Here is a 27127-nt window from a genome sequence, read left to right on the forward strand (position 1 = left end):
TTAAAATTGGTTTCATTTGCACTGGAGAATTTTAATGTATAAATAGTCTAAACATTCTGTAGCTTGCAGAAGTGATCCGAATGCTTCTTGTTCCTCTAGTCAATGAAAACCAGGCTCTTTGGCAGCAAGTAGAGAACCACTTCAAATGGAAATGAAACAGAATTTAATAAGAACACATTATTTAGAATAATATACATATGTACATTTTTATACTGTAACTGCTTTACAGATCAGTTTCTAAGCTGGTAAATTAAAAGATACTGTTACATTGAAAGAGTTAAAAGAATGACTTTATTTTAAACTTCAAATGTCTTTTGCAATCTGACATATTGCATCTATTACTTTTCATGGAGACCTTCTCTTGTAAAAATCTAGCCCAATGAAAATCTTTCATACATTTTTTTTTTTTTAATAAAACAAGCATGGGAGGCATTGTGGGCCTGATTCCTCTATGTCTCTCCCACCAACTATTATAATAAAATGTACAGGCTTTATACTATGATTTTTAAGCTGTTTGACTTTTTGTATCCACAAATAAGGAAAAAAATATAAAGAATGAAAAAAGACATACATTTCAAGAAACTATGACTTAAACAGAAGTAAAAGAAAAAAGCAAAAAAAGCAATTCAGAGCACCCAAAGTCTGAAGATAAGCTGCTATTTCAAGTAAAGCTGGTGTAAGCCTTTGCCATTTTTAGAGTTGAGGGCATTTCCTTTCTATGTATAACAAAGGAATTTAAGTCCATTTTGTATTTTCAGATGCTTTGGTTTCCTGTTCCTGCATCTTCATATACATCTAGGAAAGAACAGATATGATAATTGTTGCCCACAATGCTTCCTTTCTTTCTTTTTTTTTAGAACACTGTTGCAAACGTATATACAAACCAGCAATTCTAAACACAAAAGAAAAAACACTTCTTTAACATGAAAGTCAGCTCCAAGGGCATATCTTTAACACACTGATATTTGACTGAATTTTTAGTATGCATAAGATCTCCAGTTTTGAAATATATAATTAGTGGCAAGACAGGTCTGAGCCATACATAAATGATGCCATCCTGGCTAATATGGCACACCAGAATGCTGCCTTTTCAGTACAAATATTTCAAGCTGTTCATATGTTATCAACAATTTTGCATTGAGCACCTGCTAAAGAGTAGCAGTAATGACAGGCTGTCGGTGTACACAGCACAAACCCCGTGCCAAAATGCCTGGCCAAGGTTTACATCCTCGTTGCTCTTCAGCAGATGGGAAATCTGTGCCATGGTAATGCTTGATCTGAGAGAAATAGTGCATATGAGAGGAGAGGGAGATGATGCAGATTTATCTTCATTTGAAGTGAAAATGCTATCTAAGTTACAATTTCCCCTGTCAGAAGAGATTTGAGCTGTCAATGCTCTTGAACAAGGACTAGTTAAACTTCTTGCTCATTAGCTTTTGTAGCAATTTTCTGATTTTTTTTTCGTATGTGGAAAAAAGTCAGTTGTCCTCTTTGTCAAAGGATTTATATTTAGTTTAAAAAATGTGCAAGGATGATAAAAAAAAAAAATTAGCTTAGAGGAGTGTGTTTAATGAAATGATTGAATGTGCTACAGCTATGTACCATCCTATGACTGTCTATCCCAGAGATGGGGCATGGATTTCCTCAGAAACATATCTGATGTTTCCACTTGGATTCCTTGAGAAACGAGGCAAATATGCAAAAGATTATTGCACTCAACAACTAGTATCACCATAAGAACATAAAAATGCCAATCCAACTGTCATCTATTCCATCTATCATCTATTCTTTTGACTGCAATTAGATTTTCAGTCCCGCAGTTCAATCTCAGGGGAGTTTGAGAGTTTTATTACTTCTCAGCAGTATTCTTACCTTTGAACAGCTGGGGCATAGCTGAACTTTTTGCAGTTATTTAGAGCTCATTAGAGCTCAGAGGCATAGGTGCATGTGTGTGTGACTGAATGAAAAGGCTGATAAAAGTATAACAAAAAGTGTTAGGGAAAAGCTATTCTCAGAGCATTATGCATTGGTTAGTCCGAGAATTTGCCAGTACTGTCACTGGGATTTATATAAAAGGAGACAGAAAATCAGCTGACACTGCAGATTTTAGGTTCAAAGAGAGGATTTGAAAGATTCTCAGACAGTAAATCTGGGCATTAAGCTATGAAATAATGTGTTTTCTACTTATTTTTCCTTGCATTTTATTTCTAATAAATTTTACAGCATTTCCAGTCAGGACCACAGGGAATATGAGCAAAATGATCACTTTCCCAGCAAACCAGTTTGGCTGCCTTAACATCTATTCTTTTGTTTTGCACAAAGAGAAATTCCTGTTGTAGGCAAAGTGCAGGCAAATCCTGTATCACGCTTCCCATGAGCATTGCTGGTTACTGTACAGAAGCCTGCATACTGGGTTCATGGAGTCCATCTATAAGCAATCACTACTTTGCACTGCAGGAGTCTGAAATTACTTCCTCAGCTCCATTCCCAGTTTTGTGATGTTTTACATTTCATTATACTCAGTGCTGAAGCATCCTGCAGCAAATACAAGTATTAATTGTCCCAATTTATTCACTGCTAAGAGCGCTCCTTCACTGCAGGTCAGGAATTGGAAAATTCATCTTTCTAAGACAGTCTTTCTAAGCTGAGTCATTCACCCTTTATCATGTTTAGCAGGACCCATCCTGGTTTTGGTAGTGGAAGTTTTGCTCCTATGTTTCTTTTTAAAAATCTTGCTAAATGAAGAGAGCAGCAAAATGTGGCTATGCAACCAAGTCCTTTACAACTACAGAATTCGTTTTGTGATGCTTGAGTTGAAATCTGAACTGTCACAAAGTTCAAGTTACCTTTACTTTGAATGTATTATTTTAGAAGAGTCATATATCAGTGAGAAAGCTGAGAAGGGAGGCATATAAGAGTAAGAAGAAAATGTACCTTGTGATTGCTATTTTTTACATCTGGTTTAAAAAATCATCTTGATTCAAAGTGAGTAACTCCAAGCAAAAGAAAAATGCCATAGTAATTCATTATTAGTTTCTCACTAATCAGCTTGCTTTTACAAGCATGTTTGCATGTTTGCATACATAATTTGGATGCACAGTTGAAATTGTAACCCGCACAAAATTTTTAGTAGTGTAAGTCCTGAATGGTAATGCAGTCACACAAGCATGATTATTCAGCCAACTGATTAGTATATTTGCAAGAATGAGCATTTTCCATTTCAATAATAAAAGAAAGGGAACACACAGTAAAAACATGGAAAATGTGATAAAATGGGCTTGTTACCGAATGAAGTCTTGTGAGCTGTTCTTAATTTGTAAGACTGCCAATATTCAGAGCTGATTTATGGTAGCTATACTGCCATTACAAAAACTTTACTCTTTTTTAAGAGTATTCACTACTCTTATGCCAAGAGGTACGATGCAGCAGGTTTGAATAAAAACAGGACTAGCATCCACTAGGTGGTAATAACTCAGCAAAGGCATTTTCTTAGACTTCCAGGCCAGGGTACTGCAGAACAATACTTATTTTGCTCTAAAACATTAGTTAAAATCAGTTAATTAGTTAAGACATCAATTACTCAGATAATGGAGCATTGCCTGTCAATACTTCAGTGACCATTGCAAACAACCCTTGGTCATTAATCAGCTGGGCAGTTTCAACAGTGCAAAAGACCCCTAACTCTTCTTGGCACATGGCTGGCCGATCTGGAAGCCGGGCTGCCAATTAAACTGCTTTGATTAAAGAAGTAACCTGCTCAGTGGGAAGTGCTGAGATCTCAGTGCTGTCAAACTGTAGCTACCCTCTTAAAGCATGTTGGAATTTCCCCTTGAAATTGTGTTTAAAGGTCTTAGCTTTTGTTTTTCACGCTTAGACAAATGTGGCATGATGAAACGGAAGGTTGGAGTCTGGAGGTAAAGTGGAAGTTGTATAGGAATTGTATAGGATTGTATAGGTAACGGTGGAAGAACTGATGTAGCTCACATCTTTTTGCTTCCTTACCCCTTTCGCTGGAATCAAACACCAGCCACCAACATGTGAATTGTTCTGTCACAAACGTATGCAGAAGTCCTTGTCTTTAAGCTACCACGAGTGCACAAAGGCTTTAACTTACTGTTGATGGTCATGCTGCTGCTGCTGCTGCTCGGGAATATGCTGAATAACTTCATAAACTGTACTAAGCATATCCTGGCCTGGGACAGTGGCAGAGCCAGGAACAGATTGACTTGAAACCTAAAAATAGCAAAGAGTGTTTCTGCTGTAAGTACAAACGGGAAGAGGTTCAACAGAAATGAAACTGGTAATGTAACTTCTCTTTCTCTCTCTCACACACTTTAACAACAGAATATCCCTTCATCAACATTTTGGGCATGGATTTAACAATTCATCTCTATTAGTTCACATTTCATTCTGGGTAAATTTTCATCATGTTTATAGTAATGCAAGCAAAATTCAGTTAGGATCTAAGAAGATTTAGGATGCAGCTTTTGCATTTAATATAGCAAGTACTTTATATTACTATTCCACAAGTCAAGGAAGGAACATTTAATAACAGAAAATATAAGTAGGAGAATAGATAGTAAAAAATGAGAAAATATTTAGGGAAAAAGCTCAGTATAGAACTGCCACCAGCATGTCAAAGTGAGAGAACTGTGAGAAATTTTCATAAAAAGTAGTAACGAAATTGTCCAATATGTTATGTATACAAATCACTTCTTATGCCAACACACCTAGACTCATAATCCATAAGGATTTCTTTCCCTATCCAACCTCCAGTTCTTCATTATCTCCAATTTCGTATTTTTCCATTTTTTGCTAGGGAAAATGAATCAGTGGATCAGATGCTGACTATATCTGCAATGTCACAAATCTGAGTAGCTAGACCAGTGGAGTTTCTCCTGTTTCTTGAAATTGTGCTGGAGATTAGAATGGATTTAAGTACTTGTAAATCCACTTTGCTGTGGTCACCTCTCCTTTCTGACTTACTAAGGCTCTGATTCTGCAAGAATCCACCTTTTTTATAAGCCTGCTTTAAGTAAAGAAAAGCTGAAATAAGGTAACCCTGGAGCTTTCTCTTCTTCGGGCTGAACATCCCCAGCGCTCTCAGCCTGTCTTCATAGGAGAGGTGCTCCAGCCCTCTGATCATCTTCGTGACCCTTCTCTGGTCCCACCTTAACAGCCCCACACCTTACTTGTGCTGGGGGCCCCAGATCTGGATGCAATACTCCAAGTGAGGCCTCACAAGGGCAGAGCAGAGGGGGACAATCACCTCCCTCCCCTGCTGGCCGCTCCTCTCTTGATGCAGCCCAGGACACAGTTGGCCTTCTGGGCTGCAAGCACACACTGCTGGCTCATGTTGAGCTTCTCGTCCACCAGAACCCCCAAGTCCTTCTCTGTAGGGCTGCTCTCAATGAGTTCTTCTCCCAGTCTCCTCATTCACTTGGGATTGCCTCAACCCAGGTGCAGCACCTTGTATTTGGTCTTGAACCTCATCAGGTTCATGTGGGCCTATTTTTCTAGCTTGTCCATCTTACAACACAGCAGAATAATGGCCAATAATAGCATCTGTACAGTCACAGTGCAAAGAAATAGCATATGTAGTAGAGATTTTTTTCTGCCAGCAAAATGCCTGTGCTTAAGTCCTCCCTTGCAATACATGAAACTACCAAAAGAATTCTTGTGACGTATAACTGAGATTTATTTTGTATATTTTTACAAACAATACTTTAAATATCTCTTGAGGCTTTTCTGCACTGTCAAAGTTGTATGTTGTGTGAGCAACAGTACAGAGACAAGGGAGAATGGTTCACTATTACTCATCTACCCAACACTACTGATGTTCTTTTAACATAGGGTAACTGAACTGAGATTGTTCCATGTAGAGTTTGGGTAGTTCCCTCCTGCACCATGATGATACACGTACTGAACTAGTAACTTAGTAAAGACAGAGAAAGCACTGAGAAAATGATAGTTATAAACAGGGTGTCATAAAAGCAACTATGAAAAGCAGCAGAAAGGAACTGACAAAAGGATTCTAGTGCAGACATTTGGTACTCCTTAAGAAATAGAAAAAAACGATCAGTTTGCAACATAAAATCACATACCCTAGAACCACTGGCATGATCAGGAATAGCAACAAATTCATAGATCCCAAAATCATCCAACGCACTTTCATGTCCTAAAGTTAAAATGAACAAACATGAAAAACATGTCAAGATGTAATACAAATCTGGAATAGACAGTTTAAATATAGATGGGAAAACTCATTTGGCCTAATTTCAAAACAAAACCAAACCAACAAACACCTGAATATTGGATGCTTGGTCTACTTTAAACCACTTTCAACCACTAAGATGGCATGGAGCAAGGCAGGGCAGCTGTACCACTGGTGTGCACACTGCTTGGTGATCTCCAGGGCCTCGGACCAAGAGCAGAGCCTCCAGCGGAGCTCATTTTTTTTCCATGAGCATGGCTCTTGGGCTGTGGGGCACTATGCTACAAGCCCAATTATAATATTTTATTATGATCTCAGGATTTTGGTATTGCTTGGTACCATTAACATTCAGAAGTTGAATTTTAACTTACATGAACAGCTTGAGTTCAAGCCAGCAGGATGCATACTGATGTGAACTCTACACATGAGCTAAACCCATGCTGACCTTTTCTCCTTTTGGTTTTATCCTAAGAAAGCTAGAATAGAGGTGTACAACCCAAGCTAAAAACACACTTCCCTTCCTTTCCTTCTTTCTTTTTGTATGTAGAGATGCTATTTTTCAGTAAGAATGGATTTGACCTTATGCTCACACTTCTTTCATTAGCATTACCTGAAAATGTCTGTGCCTTTCTGTAATCAGCCTCTGGCCTAAAAAACAGAAACACGTTTTTTAATTTGATGTCACAAGCCAAGGAGAGAAAATTAATATGACAAAGTGTAATTCTTGTAATGGAGAGGATTTCAAAACCAAAAGAATGATTTTTTTTTGTACCTGCTCTGCAGCTTCTGTCGTATCACTGAAAAGAAGAGAAAAAAAGAAAAAATAATTCTTTATGTTCTAATATTTCAGAAGAATAGCCAGAACATGCTTAACTTTTACATACCTTTATGTGGCTGATACCTTTTCCATATGAACAGAAAGACCATAACTAGGATCAAAAATAATGAAATTCCAGTTATTACTGCAAGAGATGACAAAGATTTTCCTTTCTGGGCCAGCTTTTCCAATCCTGTGTCAAAGAAGATGAGTACTGCATTTAGTCTCCTGTTCTGTACAAAGTCATATTCCAAAAATGAAAAATGCATCTTTTTAAATTCATACAAAGCTAGTATATAGGTATGAAATCGATATAAATTTTAGGTTCCTGTGAATTGGTAATGATTCCCCACAAATCACCTAAGTTGGGAAAGCAATGATAAGCATACCAGAAAGGAGTCCAGAACAGAATGGTACCTAGAGCTAAATGAAGGTCAGTAAACATAATCCAGGAATTACAGCACCACAAAAAGTAAATGAATGTGTTCTGGTGTTAGTCACAGAGACTCTGAAGTGCAAAGAAAACAGGTGACAGAACCTGTAGGTACTCAGGAAATCAAGGGTGAACCAGGAGCAAGGATCAGGTTTCCACAGTGATGGAATCACCGCGGATTAACAGCAAACCCTCTCCTCTGTAGGTTGTTGTTATAGGATATGGATTTCCACTCCGCCAGAACAACAGACATGTCAAACAAATCATGAGGTGATATAGTTTTTTCTTCTTCTAATAAAAATGTATTTAGCTGGTTGTGTTTGTGTCAGACTGTGTTAGGAAATAGCAGGAGACTATCATGCTTTCAAAGCACTCTATTTGCAAGCCAAGACTGGAATTTGGTAGCTTCCAAAACGCAACGAATGCTATCCTGCCCCACACGGGAGCCCTGCAGGGACAGCGGGGTGTGTTTAGAGTCAGCAGGGCTGTGACAATTTCACATACACACAATTATATGCCTCCCTGGTATATTTTACCGCCTGATAGAGCAGCCTGCATTTAGCTAGATGGTAGGGCAGATCCTCCCCCCTGGCACTGCAGCAGACAGAAGGCAACAAGCTCCCTCATTTCTAGAGCTAAGGGGTGAGGTATCTGCCTGAGCATGGCTCTTGGGCAGTGGAGCTCTATGATACAATTTTGCACACCTCAGAAATTGGTAAGGTAATTGTGTGCTGTACAGCATTTGGGTTAACACTCAGATATCTGTGTCAGAGCCACCTAGATGGCATGTGGTGTGTCAGATGTGCTGCAGCTTCTCACGGGGACCATCAATGAGTATCTCCCCCTCCGCTTCAGTGTTTGGCTTTCCGTGGATCAGCACAGGTTCCTATTCATGTCAAAGTGCCTACAGATGAAGTTGCTCTTCCTCTCCCTGTAGGTTATTAGGTCTTCATGAATGGCTGGAGCCAGCACCTTGTATCTACCTAGCAGTCCTTGTGTTGTGCACATTTTCTACTTCATGCATGAAAGGGTGATATGCTGGTCACCAGCACAACTGCTATTTGTCTCTCAGGTTGTCTGCCCTTAAATAAATAAATAAAATGAAATGTCTCATAAAGTGCAAATATCACAAAGGTAGTGGCGTGCAGGCAACAACGCTGCAGAAACCATGTTTGATAGTGCCAAAGTTTGATTGGCTTTGCTAATAGAATAAAGCATTATAATTACAGTGATCAAGCAAGCAATTCCTGGACTGAAAACTATTAGGTGAAAATACAGAATACCTGGGGAAAAAAGAAACCAGGGCAGATAATGTATAGCTGGAGTAGCCCAGACACTGATAGCTTCATCCATCCCACACTTCAGGTTGTTCAATATGCAGGAGACTGCAGGACACTTTTTGCTAACATAGCACTGAAGGCAGAAGATAAAATTGTCCAGGGGGCTTGTCATGGGACCAGAGGTTAAGACAATACCTGTAACTCTTAACACAACTACCCTCCCGTCATAGGGCTGCATACATGTCTCTTTCCCTCTGTGTTTACTCTTCATTTACAACCCATTGATATTGATACTTCTTTCAAGTAGTTTGTACTGGATGGGAGGGAAATCATCCCAGCTGTAGGAGCTGCATAGTAGGAGGGAACAACTGAACTGCTGTAGTTTTTTTAAAGATTTTTACGTCACTGGCAGTCTGGTTATTTATCAAATCCCATCAGAATCTAATAATTTATGTTCGCTTGTATTCATGTCTATATAGATACATGGGATTTATTTCCTTTTTCTGAGATACACATTAGTAGCACTTTTCCAGCAAGATTTACTGATACAACGCGAGCAGAACATATACAATTATATACACAAAAACATGTTGAAAACACCTACATAGTACTTGAAAAGACAGGAATTTGAAAGTTAGGAAAGGCCAAGCACAGTTGCTTGTGCACTCTTAATTCCCACCTCTTGCTCTGAATGGTGTAGAATTCGTTAATTAGAAGCCATGTCACAGTCCACACATGTAAATTAACGCTGTGTATTTGCCAGTGCCAGTTTTATTAACACAATTCAAATGTGCATTATTTAGCTGGATGTATTTCCAGCACACCTATGGACTCCTATACAGAGCCAGCATCTACTCACATCATGTAACTCAGTGCCATTGTGCTGGCTTTGGGTGCAGTGAGAAGTTTTGGCTATTGCGTGGATTAAATGTGTGGATTTCAAACAAGATGCATCCCAAACATTTAGGAAAACAAATCTCTGCAATTTCACCATACTTTTTTTTCTTATTCTTTCAATGTAGTTCTTTCATCAAGAAACAAAACAAAAAAAAAAACACTTGGAAAGACATCTGAGACCTTAAAAATCCTCTTTAAAAATAATAATTTTAAATTTAGACTCAATAAATCTTATCTCCACAAGCACATTTGTGCAGAAAACAAAGAAGTGGTCTTTACATGCATTTAACACTCAAACTGACTCAGTTTGAGGACTGAGAAATGACTTGTGTACATAATGAGATAGATCCTATTATTTTAAAATCTAACTAGTCTTGGCCAAAACCAGACTGTGGTTAGTGCGCTTTTTGATATAATTGTAATTTATTGATAAAATTGTTGATGATTTTTTGCATTAATTAGGTAGCTGTTACTACTGCCATAGAGGTGAGTTTCAATCTGAAACTAAGGTTGGATTGTAAGCTCTTCCAAGCCATTGATGTTCCTATTGCTGCTTAAATTCCATTTCCAGTGTTTTGAAAGCACAGTCCAGGCTCTGTAACTAGGATTACAGGAAGAGGGAAAAGGCATATGGAAGAGAATTCATAGCCTTTGTTTAATTAGTTTAATCCCATAAAATTTTTGTTAATTCTGTAAATTCTGTTAAGCAGGTTAGCCTGAGCAGGGTCACTAAGGTTCAGCCTGGTGGGTGAATTCATACCTTTTATGTTCAATCAGTGCTGCATTGCAACAGGTGGGCTCAACATCTGGATTTAATACTATCTGAATAAATATTCTTCAGGAAGAAATGGCTGGAGAGTGGGGACTTTTTTTTTCTTTTTCCCCAAATACACAGGATAAAATATTTTTGAAAGCTTTATTTAGGTAAAATATTTGTCAGTTAGGAAATGTATGTTTTTAAGTGCAACTAAACATGAAGTTCTGGATTTTTCCCTCCTTTTGGGGCTTTAAAAGGAAATCTCAGCTGAATTTCTTATTTCTTACTGATGAATATACCATACAGCTTCCATGAACTTCCTGGGGAAATGTCATTCTTATTTCTAATGACACATAGCTCTGTTTGCATTTTCTTTCTCCACTAACTGTAACATTTAAAATGCAGCATTCTCATTGCAAAATTGCAACCTGTCTTCCTTTCAGCATACTTAACCCCAAGGATTTGTGATGATTACATACCAGCTTGAATAATGGACATCTGCTCACCTTGTTTACCTTACTAACAAATGGCTGAGCTCTTTGTTCTGCACAAGCAAAATTGCTTTGTTAAATTTTCTAAACTGCAGTCGATTACATCTTTTTTGAACAGTAACAGCACATGGTCCTTATCTGAAAATACTTGTAATAATCCTTATTAATAGTAGATATCAGAGTGCCTCAGTATCTTATTCTTAGCTGTGTGCTTCTGCAGGTTTCCTGAAAAATTGCTTTTTTGCTCTTTAACACAATCTGATGCAGGAATTGAGGTTATAAATTATGGGAAACACAGGAGACATGCTCAGCAGAACATAGTGGCCAGTTCATAGTTTCTTAAATGTGAAAGCAAAATAATTTTTACAAGCAGATTGTAGTTCATTCATCATCACAGCTTGCATTATCACCATATGCTAAACTGAAGCTCTTATAATACCTATCTTCTCACACTGGGAAGATATTAAAGACCCTCACTGCTGTTAGTCTGTGACTGGTTACTTTAGCCAGTGATGTATGACTGAGACTCTCCCATGTACTGACCACCGTGGGGCCCCAGGGCTCACAGCTCCTGAAAGGCAGAGAATGAGACAGTGAGCCTTGCACAAAATCTGCCCTTGGCAGGAAAGGCCAAACCTGGCATCCAGCAGATTTTTGCAATGTTTTCTCCATTTATTGTTATCATTTTTAAAAGCACAAAGTAAGAAACAGAGCAAGAAACATATAATTCTGCCATGGTAGTTGGTCATGATGAGGTTTGGCTACTCAGGAAGTTTTTCTACTCATGGGATAAAGCTCCAAACGGCCAAATGTATTTTAGTGTCAAACTGCCACAAAACTTCAATATCTCAGGGGGCCTTGTCCCAAGCTGTGACACACTGTGAGTAAAACCTTCATCCCATTGAATGGCCCCAAACCCTTTAACTACATTGTTAGATAGACCTCACTTCACACATATATTCTCTCTGTAAGAACAGATTTCTTCTCCTCGTATTGACCCTCTCGTCAGATGTTATAGTTATAGCAAGGAACCAATCTTCTTACCTGCAGAAGTAATGATCACTGTGAAGTGAGTTTCATCTCGTTTTCCAGTCACATTGTTGAAAGCACGGCACATATAATCTATTGTCTTCTGGGACACTTTATCAGATACCACTTCCAGGTGGGGTCCGTATTTGATTACCTGAGTAGTGTTGTCATCCCTTTGAATCCATGAGTAAGTATTTGGTGGATTTGAGTCTGCTGAGCAGTCAAACAGTATAGCTTCCCCTATGTCAACTGTGAACACTGCCCCTACATTCAGACCTTTGTCTGACTTAACTCTGAGTCCATAAGGTCCATCTGCATTGAAAAAGAAAAAAGAAAACATTGTGGAAAAAAAATAAAATAGCAGTGCACATTTAAACTTTAGGTAAAAACATAGCTTTATACTTGGAATCTTTAAACTGGACTAGTCTTTAGAATGGCTGTCATTAGATTGAATTATTTCAATTAAAAGACTTTCAATTCAATAATTTGATCTTTACCAGATTTATCTCAGACTACACCAACTTAATGCTGATCTAATCACTGTTCAGGGAAACAGCACAGGTCTATGTTCAGTACCATAAAAATAATGAAAACTGATCACAGTTGGAAAAGTTGTGAAGTAAAGGAGCAATTTTTCATGTGCATACTAGACCTTTTCTACTCAAATGCCAAAGTTATTGGTATAAGTAATCTCTCTGCATATTTAAAGGTGAATAAATTAGATTTGAAATACATAAATAGTCACTGTAATACTCAGCAGTATAATAATTATTTGCATAACTATCCTAGAGGTATACTTTAGAGTGGGGTGTGCCTTAGATAACTTCATAAAATGTTTTCAATAAATGACTGCTAAAATAAATTTTAACCTTCCCTTATTTTAGTATGTTTCTACTTCTTTGACATTTAGGTTTCTTTCAAGAGCAAGCCCTTACTCCAGACAGCTAGACTTCTGAATATAGTTAGAAGAGACATATTGTCCAGTTGACATGTGCTCATTACTTAGATAATTGAGCAGCTAAGTATTTTTAGGGTAATCTTCATAAGACAATGGGAAGGTAAACAATATATTTAAGTACAATAAGTGTATTTCCCATGCTATTTTAATAGATCATTTAGGATCCTGTTTTTTACGTGTTAAAATCTATTTTTACAAGGATCTGAGTATAGAAAATAATGTAGAGAATAAAATAATAAAAATGTGCCTTATTAAATGACTTTTTCCAGTCAAAAGAACCAGTCATTTTAATGCTGATAATTCCCTGAGGGCTTCCATGTGCAATCAAAATGTACAGACCTACTACCGACAGATGCTAAAAGAAGCCAAAAGACACTACGCAGTGTCACAGAAAAGTTCACCCAGGACAGCATAGCAAGAAGACAGATAAGTCAATATTGTGTCCATTTTAATGTGATCAAGTAATATTTCCACGTTCCTATGGTTGTCTGGAAGCATTAAAATAATGTAGCTGGTTTTGAATGTGAAATATGTTGTCATATCAAGAGGAACACTGCCTTCTTTCAGATTCTCTATTTCTTATCAGGAAATTCAGGCTAACATTAGATTTACCGGTAACATGTATGCTTCTATTTATTATCTGCCTCACTTTATGAGAGTGACCTCTTCTTCAACAGCACATAGCAAGCTGCACACAGGCTGTTTCATGTGTGCTTTTGTGGTTTTCTTTCCCAATTTGTGAAGGTTTAGGAAAGGGAATGGAGACTATGACACCATGACCTGAATGTAGTCCATTTTTAACCACACATGCCTATTTTGCAACTTGCAGTTGTCAAGATTTCTATTTCCTCTATTTATGTCTTAGTGATAAGCTTTTTGCAGTCTCATTTTAAAGAAGACCCAGCATCATGTGTGATATTTTGTTGGGCAACACAATACAGATCCACATCAGAATGAATTAGCTCTGCTCTGACCAACATCACAGGTGCCACTGAGAAGAACCAAGGCATTTTTAAAAATCTAGCAGCTGAGATGCTCCTTGTTCACAGGCTCCATAACTCCTGAGTCATTTGCTTTACTGTACCCAAGTGCCACTTCACCCTATGATAAATACTTCTGGAAAGTGCAAACCTGTCACCACTGCTTTAGTGTGGCTGAGTGCACCCCAACTAAAGATTTCTGTGTGCGTGGTGCCCAGTCACCACACCGGCCGCTCACTGGGACTTGCCCCTTGCTTTTTTGTATGGGAAGGGAGAGGGATGTAGTGAACTTTGACTTTTTCATAAATGAAACTAAAACCCTTCACACTATTTATAGGAGGGAACATGCTTTTTTTTTTTTTTTTACCTTTCAGAGTGATTCAGTGATTCCTCCTATCTGACTGTTCTTTCTGCTATTAGCTTTTATTTTCACTGATAATATAACCTTTGGCATATGTAAACAGAGATTAATAGTAAGAATAGCTGACAGGCCTCTCTGCTCCCTCCCTATGGTGGGAGATTGCTGCAGTCTCCAAAAGAATCAGGATTGAGTTCTGATGGCACTAATGCAGGACCACGCTTTGGTATGAAAGCTGCAAATCAGAAGAAACAATTAAAAGCTCTGACAACTGCTGTTGCAAAACAAACAAACAAAAAAACACCAAAACTTTTTTTTTTTATTAATGAAATAGTCAAATATTGTCGAGGTCTGAAAAGTAGCTTCACCTCGGTGAAGTCCACCCTTGAAGAAGTTACCATCAGATAATTCTTCAGAGTTTGAATCAGACCGTTGCCTCTCCTGGACTTCGTATACGTCACTGTGATCCCTAAACACTAGGTAGCTGAGGGGCATATGCAGCTTAAAGTATGATTCTGATAAGCAAATAATCAGCATTTTCCTTTCTGAGACTAAATATATTCTGGATTCTGAAAGTCCAAAGGAATGAAATCCCACTTAATCTATTAACTTCAACTCCATCACCATAATACAGCTGTTTCTGTTGCAGCCTCCATGACAACTTCTTCTTCTCTTGAAATACCTAATTTCTGGATCAAGCTACTGCAATAGCAATGTTGTACGGTGCATTATCATAATGGAGAAGTGGGACAATATTAATGAAGAACAAAAACATCTTTTGATTCTCAGTAAAAAACAGAACAAAACCAGAATGCCTGCCTTCATGGATCACCCAGTTCTACTTCTTTCCTGTTTCATTCTCAACAGAAACAAGCCTCTCATCTCAGTGCAGCTAGTTAACTAAATGACTTGTAAAATAATAAATCACCTGTTCTGGGCAACAATTTACTGCTCTGTGGGAATATTTCCAATTGCTCCTATCTCCACGAGACTGTTGTAGTTTCTAAGCAGATGGCAGGTATTTACCGTGAGTGACCTTTTTTTTTTTTATCACTTACAGTAACTCCCCCGCAGCAATGACATATGGCACATGGGGATCCTGGGGCCTATCCCGGAGTGTTATTGACAACTGCTGGGTGGAAGACAAACCACCTCTGCAGGCAGAGGTTGGATGGGATTATGGGACTTGGTATAGCTCAGGAAGGAAGGCCCCCATTCCCACCACAAATTTGGATGTAGATAGTAGTGCAAGCATTGCAGTCTTTCAGGATTGCATTGTTTTCATATCTATTTTTTTATATATATTTTAAGTTACACACAAAGCAAATCCTTGATTCTGATGAAACAAAAAGTATATTCTGAAAATACAGCTACTTATAGTGATATCTCCATCTGTGGAGAAAAAATGGAATCTCAGATATTTTAGTATATCAGCATCACCCAAGCAAAAAAGGGTTCTAGAAATGTGGACACGGAAGTAACAATGAAATTTTAAAATTCTGCTAAGTAATCGGTTGAAAATAGGTTTTCATGTAGAACTTGGAAAGGGTTTTCAAATTTGCAGGAAAATATATGTGGTTGGGTGAGGGGGAAGGAAGGAAGCCGTACAAGAACTGAGACTAAGGGGCACACACCTTGTCAGTGCAAGAGTCCCAGACAGCCACCAGTGCAAGAAATGCCCTGGAGCTAATCATGCACACAGCAAATCAGAAATCCCAACACCGAACAGACAGTGCCACAGATTAACACAGCAGTCAGAAAGGCGTCAACAGTGCATTTGCAGCTTGCTTAGAGATCATTTTTGCATGATTTGCAAAATGATTTTTTGCAAACTTTGCAGCTGGCTTAGAGATCATTTAAGTAAACATCTTAAAAGAATACCATCACAAACCCTTACAAATATTTCATAGCAGTGTGCTGCAAACAATGATGGCCAAACGTGAGGCCATCATAGCCTGCTCTTCATGGCCTATTAAAACCATTTTTTTTTCTGGGAGATGTTACTCATCTATTTTAGATCCTGGTGTTATTTATAGCCACAGACACTTAAATGACAACTTTTTACTCACATGCCTAACTAACATGTTGAGTATTGACAGGATCATGAAATTGGGTTACCAGATCTTCAGAACAGGAATCTCCAGGTGGATAGTGTTCTTAACATCACACCTATATAATTAGCTCGTTGAAAAGTTATCTTTCACAAAGATGAGGTGCATTGAAGAACAAGGTATATTTGCAAAGAGACTTATTTTCTTTTATCAAGCTAATATAGCTGAAAAAATATAACTGGGTTTGGGGTACAGAAATCTCTCATTGTGTAAAACAGAAAGTTTCAAAATATGCAGAAGATGGGCACTCTTTCTTGGCTTCAGCTTTTCCTTAATTGTAGAGTAATTGTAGAGACTGCCTAAAAATCTCATTTCACTTACAGTAAACCATTACGCTTTCCACAGCACTGCTTCCTGGGGGACCTATGCAAATCAACAGTAACAGCAACAAAATAATAAATGAATTTGAACCAAAACCTAAAGTGTCTCTGAACTTTGCAAGGATCGGTATGGGATCTTAAATGGCACAAAGGAAACCTTGGGACTGTAGGACTGAAAGGGATGTTTTGTCCCACTGAGGTCAGCCTTCCACTACAGTAAACTCACAGTACAGAATCCCATTCATACATTTGTCAATCCATGGCAACAGTAACGTGCACAGCTCTTGCAGAACCTCCTTACTCCAAGGAGGTAAACACAGGTAACACTTACACAGGTAAACTTCATTGATACACTCCCAGTCTTTATGCTGACATCATTAATGAAAGCGTTAAACAGGACTGGGCTCAAAATTATCTTGAGGAATCACTGAATCACAGAATGGCTTGGGTTGGGAGGGACCTTAAAGATCACCCAGCTCCAACCCCCTGCCATGGGCAGGGACACCTCCCACCAGACCAGGTTGCCCAGGGCCTCATTCAGCCTGGCACTGGACACCTCCTGGGGCATCCACAGCTTCTCTGGGCAGCCTGTGCCAGCACCTCACCACCCTCATTGTGGAGAATTTCTTTCTAACTTCTAATCTAAATCTCCCCTCTTTTAGTTTAAAGCCATTCTGACTTGTACTATCCCTACACCCCCTGACAAAGGGTCCCTCCCCAGCTTTCCTGTAGGCCCCTTTAGGTACTGGCAGACTGCTATAAGGTCTCTCTGAAGCCTTCTCTTCTCCAGGCTGAATATCCCCAATCCCCTCAGCCTGTCTTCATCGCAGAGGTGCTCCAGCCCCCTGATTACCCTTGTGGCCCTCCTCTGGACTCTTTCTAATAGGTCCTCGTCCTTCTTGTGCTGGGGGCCTCAGAATACCACCACCACCAGTTCTTCAGCCTGGTACTTCCTGTGTTCAGCTTTCGGATAATGTTTGCTCTTTTTATCTTGATCAATATTTTCATGTATACCTATCTGATTGGTTTTCTTTGAGTCACACTTCCTCCAGATTTGATGATGCCTATATGGTGGGACACTTGTAGTTTATATGTTGATTCTGCAGTTCATGCTGATCTCCACAACTCCATATCAGAGTTATTTTTTATTACACTATTATAAGTTATGGCTGCTACAAACAAGCTTATTTTGAATGCCAGCTCACATACAATGTTGACTCAATAGTTTTCTGCCTCTCTTCCATAGTTAGAGGCACTCTTTCCAGCCAGATCTTTTATACAAAGGTAATTATGAATATTTCATATACTCACAATATATGGTTGGTGCAATTTGCTCACTTTCCATTGCACTGACAGGGTTGGATACCAAACAGCTGTAATTCCCAATGTCCTCTTTTACAACAGGAACAATTAGAAGTGTAGCATTGTTTGATGAAAAGATATAGTTAGGGCCAGCATGGAGAAGCTTGCCATTTTTCATCCACTGGTAAACTACCCTTGTGCCTTTTCCCACGGTACATTTTAATGTGATATTCCCCACGTACTCCACTACCCCAGAAGATGGCTCAGTCTGCACAATCGGTTGTGTGACAGGAACTATAAAATAAAGAGATATGAAGAGTTATAAAAGTGACTAGCCAGTACATTACAGCCTTCACTGCTAAGAGAATGCAAACACCAGTCATCATCCTCTCCGGAAAGTATTGATATTTCAAATTGTATTTGTTAAATATGGTTAAAGGTTGAAAAAAGAGTATCATACTCTCAGCTGGTGACTGTAAGAATTGTTCAAGTATTTAAACAAAACCAGACTGTTTGTATTACTGGTTATAAGACAAAGGCTGCAGTTGGGTATACCAGTGTCTCCAACTCTGGTCCCATAACCAAATTCCTGTGGCCACAGCAATGAAAAGAGTGCAAAGGATCACATTGCCCACAGTGAGTGACTTCCCCAACAGTGCTGCCTGTGGCTTGGCTGGCACCGGGACCCACTGAAACACACTGCCAACCCGGTCGTGAGGATGACTGCAAACTGACACAGGTGTGGGAGTGAAATGGCAGCTGCAACTTTATCACGTTAACGTCTCATTCATTTAATTGTTTCAAGCCAAACAGCTACAGTGCTCCCTGCATATAATCCATAAACTGCAGTTCATTGAAAATCGATACGTCCTTATGACTGATAGCATAATGGAGCCTTATGAAACAATATTTCATATATTTGTCATATTATTTATTGGTTTCTAGATTCCTTAAATGTTTTACTTATGATCAAGAAATATTAGTCGGTACAGTAGTTTGTTTAAAGATGGCTTATTGCAGCATTCCCTCCAGCAGAAGTGGAAAATAACATAACAATAATTGGCATTTATTCATGCACAGTTGGAATAAATAATGCACTATCATAACTGGATTCCAAGAACCAGTACGTGAAAACTACAGAAATTTTACTTTCAAAATGAAGTTGTTACAATTTACTAACTTACCATCAACAGCTACTTGAATCTTTTCACTGGCAGCTATTGTTACATTTCCACGGACATTGACTTTTACAATATAGTTGCCTTCATCACTGATACGTAATGGATTGATCATCAAAGACGCATTAGGTGGCACGAGGGTAAACTTGTGCTGATATTCCAAGTCTGGTACTACTGTCTGGTTTACAGAGCCAAGCAAGTATTTTGGATTACTTTGAGGCCTCTCAAACAGCCAAATTATTTGGATTTCACAAGCTGTAGTGTTGAAATTGTAGTCAACAGTAAGCTGGAGAGGTTGCCCCTCAATACCATGGATAGTATGAGATGGTACTGTCAGCTTCAAGGCAGAACAAATACCTGCATAAAAATGAAAACCAAACAAATAAACAAACCCAAAACACAAATGGGAACACTGGAAGAAACAAATGAAAAATTCTCACAGAGAAAAAATTCTCAGAGTTAAAACTTTTTTTTTTTTTTCTTTATGGTAATGATTCAGATTTCAAGTAAGAAATGGGAAGACTCTCCTTCACTTCAGTGGAGTAAGATCTAGTTGCAGAGCTCCAGCTTTGAAATACAGGAAAAGCCAAAGCTGGAAGGATATTTGTGATTTCTGGTTAGATTTTTTTTTTTCCAGTTTTTGCAAGTTTGATGAAAATGAAGAAAGGTGAATTTACCTTAATGTTTAAAATATTTTCTTCAAATATATTTTCAATTTGCAGAGCCCCTACTGTCTAATAGTCTTCAACCACAAACTCAATATCAAGGATTTTTTTTTTTTGGTGTGTGTTTATTCAGGAAGAACTTTGTTAATGTTACTTTGCCAGTTATTCTGGGAAATCAATGAAAAAATCTAAGGCGGCCCACTTTCACAGATTGGTGTGATTAAAGTGACAGCAATTAGTCATTACTATTGTCTGCACTGTACACTTCAGACTAAATTCAAGAAAGATTACTAATCTTGTAAGAAAAAGCAAGAATTAAGGTTTTCTGTTGATATGCACAAAAGCAAAACTTCCAGTCCCCTGATGACCTCCAAGAGCACTGCCTCCTTCAGGGTGCAAAACAGCCACCCACACTTCAGTTAATCACCAGCTTTCCCAGGCTTTATTTTAGAACCATTTTTCATCATGTCATCCTCAGGCAGATTTACAGAACATTATTAAAACTCTACCGTTAGGACTGTGTGCTCAATTTCCATGTGAACTTTTCCACGGTACTTTTCAAGCACAGCAACGGTGTGAAGCATTGCCATTAACGAATTGATTTCCCAACACCATTATAACTGATAAGACTTCGCAGATGAGGAATTGAAGCACAGAGCAAAATAGCAGCAAAAATGTCCACTAATTTCAGATCATCAGTTTGAAATATTAATGACTGTATTTTTCAAAGCATATACAAACAGCTTTTAATATGTTTGAGATGTAACTCCTATTGACTTCAGTCGCAGCTTTGAGGGCTCAGCTTTGAGAGCTCCGTATTTCTGAAAAGTACACACTGCAAGTGCTAAGTCAAAATGCTGGGAGAAAAAAAAACAACAAAACACAACAACCCCTTATTAGTAATAACATGTTGATAAATCTGGTTTAAGTAATCTGTCCACCACTGTGTAGGAATGTGCTGGAAAGAGAAAGAATGGGCTTCCCAGGGACACATGCTGTGCTCGCACCGTGCACCAGTTATTCTGAATACCTGTAACCAGGTAACTCTCCTGCTGCAGTACATACACCCTCCACCTGGACGGTATCATTTATATAATTTCCTCAGTTAGATAACAGGAGGATACAAAAATATCAACTCGGTTGGCCAATACGACGTTTGTATATCTTTTGGGGGCTAGAAACTCCAAATTTCACTGCACGGCTGTTTACGACAAGCTAATAGAGAAAACTGGAGCTGTGTATCAGGGCAGGGCCATGAAAAGAGGCTGGGGGCTACAGCTGCAGCTGGGGAGTGTGTAATGGCAGCAATTAATGCTAGAGACCCTCTGGAAGGGCATGACAAGCAGCGGAGCAGGGATGTGTGGGAGAGGACTGGCTCGGGGTAGCTGGCAATGTTGTCCCTGCGGCTGAAGGTGCTGCAGAAAACCCACCTCTGAGATACTGACTGTATTGCAGGAAAAATACACGTTTGCTAAGGAACCTCTTGTCGTATACTGTCTGTTCAGCAGCTAATGAGTTTTATAGTCAATGAAAAAGAGGGCTACAAAGTCTACAAAAAAAAGGAGTCATTCTGTAGCTGTCTCCCCTTTTCAGAAAGCTGAACAACACTATACTCAACTATACTCAACTTCAGATGATGGCTCACAGCACTTCTGAAGGTATGGCAGGGAACCCAAAGGAAAACATCCTGGTGCAGCTACTGGGGAGAACGCTACAGGGTAGAAAGCTATGGGGTAGAAAGCATATAGCTATATGAAGATGTTGAAATCCCTTAGCAGAAAGGCTCACAAACCTACTTTCTCAGGGGCTAAAGAGGAAGCAGGCAGAGGATTTCAGGTTGCACAGACACCAAGGTGGAAAGTACATTAGAGGGTCAGCTGCGACAGGAGGAGAATGGGACAAAAAGGAAGGAAAACTGCAGAAAAGATACCGGGAGACTTAAGTGGAGGATGCACAGGAGTATGTTAAGCACATGCTTAACTTTTTCCTGATCAAAAACCTGAAACAGCTGAAGTACAGGAATTGAAGCCTCCTGTGCTACTTCTTTTAAATATATCTGTGGCCTGTTGTTCTTTTTTTTTTTTTTAAATGCTGCTCAGCTCTTAGGACTGCCTAGATTCTAGTTAATGGGAGATGAGTTTTACTGGTTATTGTAACACATAACAGAGGTGAATTCCCTCCCTGCAAACCTTATGATGCAAATCAAACTGCTGCTGTCCATTTAAGAGAATAATTCCTCAATAAAATCCTTCACAAAATATTTAATGTTGAAAACATATTTTATATAACCAACTAATACACTTCAATTTTTTAAATCTCCTTGAATGAAGTAAAAGACATCTCTCACAAATACTGGGAAATCTGTAAATGATCAATTAAGAGATCTGGCCATACCCTTCCTCGCTAAATGCATGACACTGCTCACTTTTGGGGTTTATCTAGCTGCCAGTAAGTGATCGTGCTGTAGGATAAGAAACCAGTAACAGCTGCAGTAGTAATCATAAAATATGTATTACCATTGATACTTCTCACAGATCTGTGCAGAAAAGGAGCAAGAAACAAGCAGGTCCAGTGAGCAGGATAACTAGGGACACCAGTACAAAAGCTATCACCATCACAGAAGAAGATAAAGAGAACTGTGGCTGGAAAAATTTCATTTCTTCTTGGTTAAAAAATGTGGGAATAGAAACCTTAAAACGTGTTCAGCCTGGATCCACGTAATTCATGGGGAAAAGCAGCTCCATTTAACATTGTGAGCTCAGTTAGGAAATTCTTTTAGCAAAGACGGGCGAAGGTGAGGGAAGAAGCCCTGCTTCCCCCTTGCCAGCCATCCTGTTGTTCATCAGGGAGCAGCTTTGGGCGATTTCAGGCTTTCCCCTCCGACTCGGCTGAGGTGGCTTCACAGGGAGCCACCGGCAGGCAGGAGCTCCCCACGGCTAGCAGGCTGAGCCTGGGGCTCGGAGGTGTCACTGGGCAATGACGTTCTGCCAAAAGGGCTTTACGGGAGCACTGCTGGGGGCTCCTGCTTTAACAGAGATCAAATCTTTTGCAATCTGGAATATTGGACTAATTTCATAAGTTTTCATTTTTTGCTAAATTAAAACTGAAGACTTACAACTAAACCTTGAATTAATCTTAATAGTGAAATCAAGTTGATGTGCTCTTACTTATTTCTCATCAAGCACAAATTCCATATAACTCAGACTTATTCCTATAGCTTTCTACATATAATACAATACACTTTTTTCAGAGAGGATGGAATTCCCCAAAACGGGTTTTGTATAATGCCCGTAAGCCAAGTGGGTTGTACAAAAATGACCTCCATTTGGAGCGCAGTGTTTTGCTTCCATCTCACTCTGCTGTCATCAGTATTAGCAAGCACAACAGGATCGTTATTGACACAAAACAAGGACTGCAGCTTTAGTTTAAATAAAAAACTATGACATAACTTTTGAGTTTACTGCGTAAACTGAAACCTGCTTAGCGAGGTTTTATTATTCTCTGAATTTAACATGCACATCTCCTTGTCACAGTGAGTTTGGATTCTCAACTAAGTTTTACTTAAGTGTTCATTTAGCTCCCAAGGTCTCAAAAAACCCTCAGCTTGGTGTAAGATGTCATTAGGTATGTGGCAATAGTTTTGACACTTTTTGCAAATAAGTTCATTTTTGGAAAAAAAAAGAAGAGAGAGATAATGGACCAGGAAATCTGCTACTCCTCTACCCCTTATTTCTCAGGTATGCTCTTCCCAAGGTTGGCATTTTTTCCCAAGAACAAGTTTTACCAAGCTTCATTAGCTGACTGGATTCTGCCCTCTGAGGTCAATGTCTTTGGTGGTCTTTGTGTCGTGCCTCCATGCATCTGATTTTTGTCATGACAAAAAGTACAAGCCACACATTTCCCATAGTAGGAAAGGTTTCTATCTGAGTAAGACTATCAGAAGAAACTTGCAAGTGAACAACCATGTACTCCAAAGCATTCTGTTTGCATGCCAGTATCTCTTGTAGGATTTTAATCAGAAATGTCCAACAAAGTAGTAATGTAGGTAAAGAAGTGAATATTCACCATATTCTTATCAAAAGGGTTTTTCATTTTTAAAGAAGTCTGATACTCTTCATAAAAAACTGCAGTTGTTATGAAGCCAAAGCTCTTGACAAAGTATTTAGCTCAAAATCAAGGAAACTAGGTGACCGTATATGAACTTAGTGGAAAAAAAAAAAAAAAAAGCCCTTATACATGAATTAGTAAAGGACGTACTACATTTGTAATGCTATATATTCCCTCTGGTGATATTTACAAAAACAATTAAATCCAGAAAATTTGAATTACAAGATTTTGCAGAAATACAACTTTATCTAACATTTGATCACAGGATCTTCCCGTAAAAGGGCACAGAACGCCTATCAAGTGCACAGATAGCAAATGTACCATTATGAAAACTGCACCCAAATATTGAATAAATGTACTATTAATGCAAGACATTCTTCAGTTGACTGAAATCTTAATTTAGTTTTAGTACTAAGTGTGTTTAAATATTATATATAAATTTTAGGTATTAACTTCAAGTCATCATAATAAACGGAAAAATAACGTATTAGCACTGTCTGAACATAATGCATTTTTAAAAAGATGTGTAACACCTTCTCTGTAAGCTTTGGTTCAGAACCTGTCAAGCCTTACTTGTTAAAAAGAATGCACTTTGTATATCTTACTTAATAAAACATGACAATATATTTTTTATCAATGCCCATGTTTTATTTACAGCTTATGATTAGCACTATTTTTTGTCAGTTTCTAAAAGTTTTAGCTCAATTCATAAAACAAAGTAACACAATCATTAAAAACTTTTAGGCTACATTCTTAAAAGAACACATCTGACAATTTAACAGAAATATCTTCAAATTTAGGAGTATAAAAGCAAGCCACATTTCCCCAATGAAAATCAAATATAATTCATACTGTTTCTTACCTACAAGCAGAAAATATATTTTGCACTGTAAGTCACAAAATAAGTTGGCTAAAGGGCTCCATGAAAGCATCCTGCCCCATACAAACACCACCTTCTTCTCAGTGCTAACTCAGAGCTTGGACCAGCAGCTGCTAGTTTATTTGCAAGGAAAATCAGCAATGAGTTAACAGGCCCTATCCTGTCCCCAGCCCTGTGTGATTTGAATATGTGTATACAAAGAACAAAGGGAGTGGAACACCTGTTAGATGAGCACCCATCTTCGTTGCCTCTGACTTTATCATAACCCTTCCCCAGGAGTCACAGTAAATATGACAGAGAATGTAATAAATGAGGTGCAGAATACAAAGTACGCTGAATTAATAAAATTAAGTGAACACAATGAATGTACAGGTTATAGAGGTATTAGCATTCTTCAGCTACACTGTTTCATAAAAATATTATGCTGCTAGATAGCTCTGCTTATTTCAAATTAGAATTAGCATACAGGTATTTCTTTCTTTCTTTCTTTCTTTCTTTCTTTCTTTCTTTCTTTCTTTCTTTCTTTCTTTTTCTATTTCTTTCTTTTTCTTTCTTCCTTCCTTCCTTTCTTTCTCTTCCTTCCTTCCTTCCTTTCTTTCTTTCTTTTTTCTCTTTTTCTTTTCTTTCTTTCTTTCTTTCTTTCTTTCTTTCTTTCTTTCTTTCTTTCTTTTTTCAGATAAGATTTTTTTTCCCAGTGACAGCCTCCTCTTTTCTGTTACAAAAAATGCAAAAGAACTATTACAAAGCCTAAATAAATTTCTAGCATTTTCTAGCCCATAGCTTTTTTTTTCCTTTTTTTTTTTTTCCCTTTAACATAAGCGTAATAGGGGGATGGTTTTGTTGCCTTTCTCTGAACAACATGTAATGTGAAGTGCCTGTCAGGAGTCTTCTAACAAAGAGTCCTGCGGCCAGAGTGGACAACTTACTAGAGTTGTTGAGTTAGCTGCTGATTACTGTTTATTCTGCATGAACCTACATCAGTTTAATATTAATACTAATGTATGACCTGGATTCCGTCCAAGGCTGTCACTCACTGTACAAATCTAATCAGCGGCAAACCTGGAACCCTCCCACAGTTGCATGAGCAGTAATAGTTTGCAACAGCAAATATTTGCGTCGACAGAGGTGGTTTATCCATAGAAAAACACACTTTAAGTTTTCCCTATACAGTACTTAGGCTGTTATGGATTAATAAATACTAGGCTTGTCTGTACCCTGCCTTATGAAGGAGAGACGCGTAGCAAGGGATTGCTTCTCCTTTTCAGTGCGTGCCTGTGCTGGTCTTAGGAGCAGGGGGCCTGCAAGCTGCTAAGCCTCCAACCACAGGACTGAACACTCAATTTGTACTTCTGTTAAAGGGAGGTGAAAACACCCAGATCCTTCCAGAATTTTTAGCAGCTCCATATAATCAAATTTAAGAGACACGAGGGTTATTTCAGGTTATCAAAAGCATAAGTAGAGTGGTCCCACCAGAAATAACGTCATCACCTGACAGAAGCCTGTAGATTAAGAGAATCTTGTGCATATTCCCAAGGGCTTCAAGTGCCCATTGCCCTGCCCCTCCTGAATGCTGTTGTTTGAAACCTGCTTAATCCACTTAACTGTAGTCTAGATATATCAAATTGCAACCTTTTATAAAACCCTAGTTAGAAATGATTACTCGATTTCAACAGGTAATAAAATATTGGTCGTATGTTCCAGCTAATTTCTAACCAAAGTGAATGGGAGCTTTCTCACTGGGATAAAATCTGTGTTAGTGCTCTAAATGTCCTACGGTCCTACGTGGGCACTGAACATTAAAAACAAGCAAACAAAAACCCCCAACAGATTAGCATAGTTATATTTTTCAAGTAAGTGTCTGCCCTTATTCCAGCATTTGTTTATACTCTTGATCTCATTTGTTTATACTCCTGATGTCATTAATATGCTGCACTTTTTTACACCAAATAACTCACACTAATAGAACACTAATAAAATGGAAGCTAAAACCATACATAATTTTTCCCATAAACTCTGGTTTGTGCTGGTTGTTAAATGTCATTGAGACTTAATGTAAATCAAACCTCACTCATTTCTTTTTAATAAAAGACCATTAAAACTGCATGAAAGCAACTTTATTTGTAGCTGTAACATCCTGAATACTTTGAGTATTTCTGCTGATTTTAGTTATTACTAAGAAATAATTTTGTTGTGGGCTAAGCTTCTTAAGGACCTTCTACAAAAATAATTAGGGATGATATTCTGAAAGGTAGCCAGAACTAAAGAATTCTTGCCAGACAAGGCTGGAAAGGGTGGCAAAGTTCACTCCATGGCTCTGTCAGTTCTGGCAGAGCAGCACACCCGCTTTTAC

The 27127-nt window shown here is 38.4% G+C and overlaps 1 protein-coding gene across 1 annotated transcript; it reads right to left on the reverse strand.

The window, feature by feature from the left end:
* Positions 1-146: 146 nt before the first annotated feature.
* Positions 147-25367, reverse strand: HEPACAM2 (HEPACAM family member 2). Its single transcript, XM_013187011.3, is given in 11 exon segments — positions 147-795; positions 4115-4233; positions 6105-6178; positions 6825-6862; positions 6987-7011; positions 7099-7224; positions 11934-12230; positions 17957-18241; positions 19132-19482; positions 24760-24796; positions 24798-25367. Coding segments are annotated over 11 exon segments (1404 nt in total). The 5' UTR covers positions 24840-25367; the 3' UTR covers positions 147-785.
* Between the last annotated feature and the right edge of the window lie 1760 nt (positions 25368-27127).

Source organism: Anser cygnoides, chromosome 2 (assembly GCF_040182565.1).
Source record: "Anser cygnoides isolate HZ-2024a breed goose chromosome 2, Taihu_goose_T2T_genome, whole genome shotgun sequence".
Classification (NCBI taxonomy): domain Eukaryota; kingdom Metazoa; phylum Chordata; class Aves; order Anseriformes; family Anatidae; genus Anser; species Anser cygnoides.